A 5,405-nucleotide genomic window follows, 5' to 3' on the forward strand; every position below is an offset into this window, starting at 1 on the left:
CAGGAACTCTCATGCCCTATTGGTGGAAAGTACAATACTTTGTACGGCAATTTGTCAGTATTTTCTCAAATTTTAAAATATGTGTATTGTTGATTGATTAATTCCATGATAGTAATTTATCCCATAAATGTGTTGACATGTACATAAGATACATAAATAAGGGTGTTTTTCATAGTGGTGTTTGTAATAGGAAAAACAAAACTAACAACAAAACAAAACAAAACTGGAAAGCACTTAAGTTTTCAGAAGTAGTCAGAGGACTGTAGTACATCTCTAGAGTGGAGTACTTTTTTCAGTTATTCGACAGAATAAGTTAGATTGGTTTGAATTGATAGGTAAAGCTCTTTGAAACAAACTGACAGTAAAAGCAAGCAATAGCATAACTTCTGGGCCAAGTTTCCATTTGTGGTTTTAAAAAATTATAAACTGGGGACTTTCCTGATGGCACAGTGGTTAAGAATCCGCCTGCTGATGCAGGGGACACGGGTTCGAGCCCTGGTCCAGGAAGATTCCCACATGCCATGGAGCAACTAAGCCCGTGTGCCACGACTACTGAGCCTGCGCTCTAGAACCTGGGAGCCACAACTACTGAGCCCATGTGCCACAACTTCTGAAGCCTGTGCACCTGGAGCCCATGCTCCACAACAAGAGAAGCTACCACAATGAGAAGCCCGCGCACCGCAACTAAGAGTAGCCTCCGCTCGACACAACTAGAGAAAGCCCACGCACAGCAACGAAGACCCAACACAACCAAAAATAAATAAAATCGATTCTTTAAAAAAATATAAACTGGAATTTGTACATGTGAATGTCTATAAGGATGCACAGAAAATTGGTGGTGGTGGTGGTGATCTCTGGGGTTTTGAAATGTGGCATAGAATTCGGGCTGTTTTCCTTGTATATTCTCTTTTGAACAGTTTGAATTTTGTTTATCATGGGCATGTGCAATTTTCAGAATAAAATCATTTTTTTTGTTTTCTGTGTATTAATTATATTTTTCTTGGATTTTTCCAGATTTCTCTTGCACTTTGTTTTGTTTTGATGTTTGGAAACTCAATGTTATTAACTTCTTATTATGCTTCCTCTTTGGTAATTATTTGGGTAAGTGTTCCTTAAGTAAATGTCTGTTTTTGAAAGTAATGGTTTACCAGTTTCTTTATCACTGGCTTGAGATTCGTGAGGGATTTTCTACAAGAACTGTTTCAAGTGTCTTACCAAATACATCTATATGTGATAATGTATTTAAGTTCTCATTTCCAAAGAAGCACAACAAAAGTTAATACTGGAAAACATAGTGCTTTGTTTCACAGTCCTAATCTGTCCTTTCCTCGTCTTTTCTGTCACCTCACTTTTGGTCCTGGAGTTCATTTTAGAATGGTTTCCATGCGTTCCTCTTTTTCTTGTTTCCTCCCCTCTTTTCAGTTTTTATCCTACTCCTGCTCCACTTTCTGACCCCCTTTCCTCCCTCTGGCATCTCAAGCAGTCTCTCCTTGTTCCACTGTGATCAGAGGCTTAAGGCCTTATATTTTTAGTTTTTCCCCCTCGTGTCTATTTGTATGAATTATTCAGATAGTTTAAATCAGGTGATGATTCAGTTATATTTTACTAGATCACTACCAAGAACAGATTTAGATTATGGGGAGACTGTCTTATAGAATTAGAGCAAAAGGTAAAAGGTTATCTAACTCCTTCTGCCACTTTTGGCAGGATGACTTTCTAAATATAAGTCTCTCTAAATTTAAGGACTTCCAGAGGTGGTTACTCTTTTTTTTTTGCCGGTGGGTTTCTCCATTACAATGTTTTGCAAACCTAAGAGGAAAAAAATTATTCCTTATATTTAACATGCATGTGCTTTAGGATTAGGCTGGTTTTTTGAAGATGAAAGCACACTGCACTGTCTTAACTGAAATGTTTTCTACTTCTTGAATAATCATTTAAGTAACTCAGATCATTTTGTCTTTCTTGATTTCTAGAACCCATTTACAGATTTGGAATCTGCTATTTCTTTGTCTGATTTTACAAGTAATATTTATTTAAGATCCCATTTCCCAGGAGTATGCCTCTTCCCAATCTGGGCCACCACCCTTTTCAGGTTGTGTGACTTGAGTATACTTAGGCACAGAAATTAGCACAGAAATTAGTAGTGATGCTGTGTTTTCAACAATGACAAAAAAACCAAAAACAAAAACCCAGTAACTGAGTTGCTGTGCTGTGAGATTAGTGATAGTTCTTACAGTCATGAATTTTGTTTGTAATTAGGAAATGTGTCAATGGACTCAATTCTATATTTAAATGTGTAGGTGGGGAAGTCCTGCTATTACTCAGAGTAAAGTACGTGGCTCTTGTTACTTGTGTACAATACACAAGTACATTGAATGGAAGATTTCCTATCAGTAAATCTAATCTTAAGTACATTTTGCAGGAAATTTCTCTTCAGTTCTATTGAACACCTACAGTGTGTCAGGTTTCCTACTAGGTGCTTGACACTGAGGTGTGTCTTGGGTATGGATTAAGCATTATGCATATTTCACATATTTTGGTGTATAAAAATAAATGATGGCAACAGGTACAGAATATAGCATGTTTTTGCATATTTAACTATAAACAAACATTTGCCTGTTTTTATTTCTAGTTATCACTTTGAAACATTAATCGTAACACATTTTGTGTTCTCAGATATTCAGAAACTTCTGAAAAGATTTAATTTGGGTTCATGTATTTATGTTTTGATCTCTAAGCATAGTTTTGCCAGGTTTGAAGTAGATTTAGATCTGTATAGGTACTATACTTTGGGAGTCTGTTATGTACCTGGAAAGAAATAAGATTTGATAGAGGAGAAGTATTTAGTTGATCTGTTAAAAACTCATTTGTAGTTTATTCAAGGAGTTAGTAATATTTAACTTAAGGAAAATCTTATAACTGTAAGACACCTGTCTAAAATCCTGAAATTATTATATACCTCTTGGTTCTTTGGTAAATCAGAACCAGTCATAGAAATCAATCATAGAAATTTACGTATGGAGATTCTGTTTTCAACTTTACAAAGTGACTAACTGACCTAAAATACTCTGGATAAAACAGGGCTTCTTGAAATCAAATGAGCTTGTGGTGATTCTATGTGAAACACTGAAAGTGTGCTGAATTTTAGATTCTTGAGAGTCTTATTATTTAGAAGTATTTTTTTGGTACCTGAATTTGTGTCTATAAGTATTAACTGTATGCTATGTTATTTTCTGCATGCAGGGTTTACTGGCAATGAAACCATGTTTCCTGAAAGTAAATGTATCTGAACTTAGTTTATGGGTAAGAATCAATCTATTTGAATGTATATGTTTTTCCTTCTCCAAAATATATCATTGGTTTTATGTTTTACTTTCAAGGAACTATCCTATATAATGCAGAGGATCTAACAGTTTTATAACATATTAAGGCTCAATTTTAATGTGCCAAATTGTTCTTTTCGTGAAGCAAGTTAAGATTAATATTGGATAGGTAGTTAAAGAATTTCAGTTTTATGTATGACCCATGTTTTTTCTGAGGAGCAGTGCATGTGTAAGAAACTGTTAGTAGAAGGGGAATTTAACTGCAATTGGTGTATAAATCTCCTATAAAATATATTAATTTTGACAACAAGATTGTGTGTATTTTTCTTTTTGATGATAGCCCCTTGATTTTGGAGTAACATTCTTTATTTTAATTTAATGTGCATTTTTTTTTGGCATTTTCTCTTGGATATAGAGATAATTACTTCACGTGTGATTAAAGCATTTATTTTTTTCTTCCTAGGCTATGTCTGTGCAATGGCTATATGATGCATCATTTTAGTTTTGTTTTGCTATATTTTTCTTTTGTAGGTTATCCAAGGATGTTTTTGGTTATTTGGAACTGTCATACTCAAGTATTTGACATCTAAAATCTTTGGCATTACAGATGATGTAAGTGTATTTTTGCTTAAACTTGGAAGACTTGAAATAAATCAAACAGGCTAAGAATGAATTACTAGAGTTGTTAAAGTACCACTATTTAAGCCAAATTCTAAGGTGAAGTCTATTCACCTGTTATTTTATCTATTTACTATAATAGAGAGTAAATATGACTATGTCTGTAGTCCATTCTCCAAAATTAATTTCTTGACATAACTCTCATATTTTATTGGTCTTTCTATATCACAAAGATTTTAAAATTTTAAAGTAAGAAAGCTCTAGAGACTTAAGCTCAAATTTTAAGGCCTCTACAGTCATTTTTCTCTGGTTTCTTTATAATCCCCTTTTGTAACAGATAAAGATGCCACCTTCAGAGACTCTTAAAGAATAGATCATATAACTTATTCTCTTTTTCTTCCAGTTTTCTAGTCAGTGCTTGTGAAAGGTTTGTAGGTAATTTAATCCAAGTTAGTCTTATTAAGAGACATTTTTATTGTTACTGGTTTTGCTTTTTTTTTTTGGTATTTGGGTAGGAGAGAAAATAAAATGAGAAGAATTCTGCTTTATAACTGTAAAGATTCACTCTATAATTTTATTTTGGTGTTTTGGTAAGCACATTAATTAAATTAAAAGAGAGAGCAGGACACCAACCAACATGGAAAGAGTAAAGTAAGCCACATATTTTTTTCTGTAATTTATTTTAATTGATGGTCTATCTTCCTTCTGTATTAGATTAAAGTTGTGGTTTTGAAACTGAGTTCTGTGAAGTTCTGGGACTTCAAGGACTCTTTGGTGGGGTCCATCTACTTCTCAGTCCCCCTGCCAGCCCCTCTTCACCCAGGATAGTCTTGCTTTAATCTCTTACATAGTGGACATTTATACACGTTTTCATATGAACAAAGGAATTGTTTGCTTAAAAAAGATGGAAAACAATGGGCTATTAAAGAGGTGGTCTACAACCTGTGAAAGATATTTTCAAAGTTTAAAAGCATAGTCTAAAATGCATTTATTTATTCATTCATTCAATGTACCTGCTATGTGCCTCGTAGTAGAATGCATCCTAGAGATACAGAACTGAATAAGACATGGTCTAGTGGGAGACAGGGACAATTTCTAGCAACTATAATACAGTGTAATGAAAGCTCTGATATAATAAGTACAGAGTGGGACTTCCCTGGTGGTGGTCCAGTGGTTAAGACTCTGTGCTTCCACTGCAGGGGTACAGGTTCTACCCCTGGTCAGGCAACTAAAGATCCTGCATGCCGCATGGCATGGCCAAAAATAAAATAAAATAAAAATATAAAATAAAATTTTAAAAATTCAAAATGTATTTTTTAAAAATTCATAAAAAAAAATAAGTATAGAGTGCCGCAGGAATACACAGGGAGAGTCAGGGAAGGCTCCTAGAAGTCAGCTGTGAAGATGAGCACTAAGTGGTGATTGAGGCAGCCAGGAGGCAGAGAATGAGCAGGAAGAAAAGGG

The 5,405-nt window shown here is 34.4% G+C and overlaps 1 protein-coding gene across 1 annotated transcript in view; it reads left to right on the forward strand.

The window, feature by feature from the left end:
- Nucleotides 1–5,405, forward strand: part of DPY19L1 (dpy-19 like C-mannosyltransferase 1) — an 87,515-nt gene that overhangs the window by 55,319 nt on the left and 26,791 nt on the right. The window contains exons 10-12 of the mRNA XM_007446125.1: nt 1,015–1,101; nt 3,244–3,303; nt 3,855–3,935. Coding sequence (XP_007446187.1) covers nt 1,015–1,101; nt 3,244–3,303; nt 3,855–3,935 — 228 coding nt within the window. The remainder of the gene's footprint in view (nt 1–1,014; nt 1,102–3,243; nt 3,304–3,854; nt 3,936–5,405) is intronic.

The sequence above is a fragment of the Lipotes vexillifer genome, unplaced genomic scaffold, assembly GCF_000442215.2.
Source record: "Lipotes vexillifer unplaced genomic scaffold, Lipotes_vexillifer_v1.1 scaffold822, whole genome shotgun sequence".
NCBI lineage: Eukaryota > Metazoa > Chordata > Mammalia > Artiodactyla > Lipotidae > Lipotes > Lipotes vexillifer.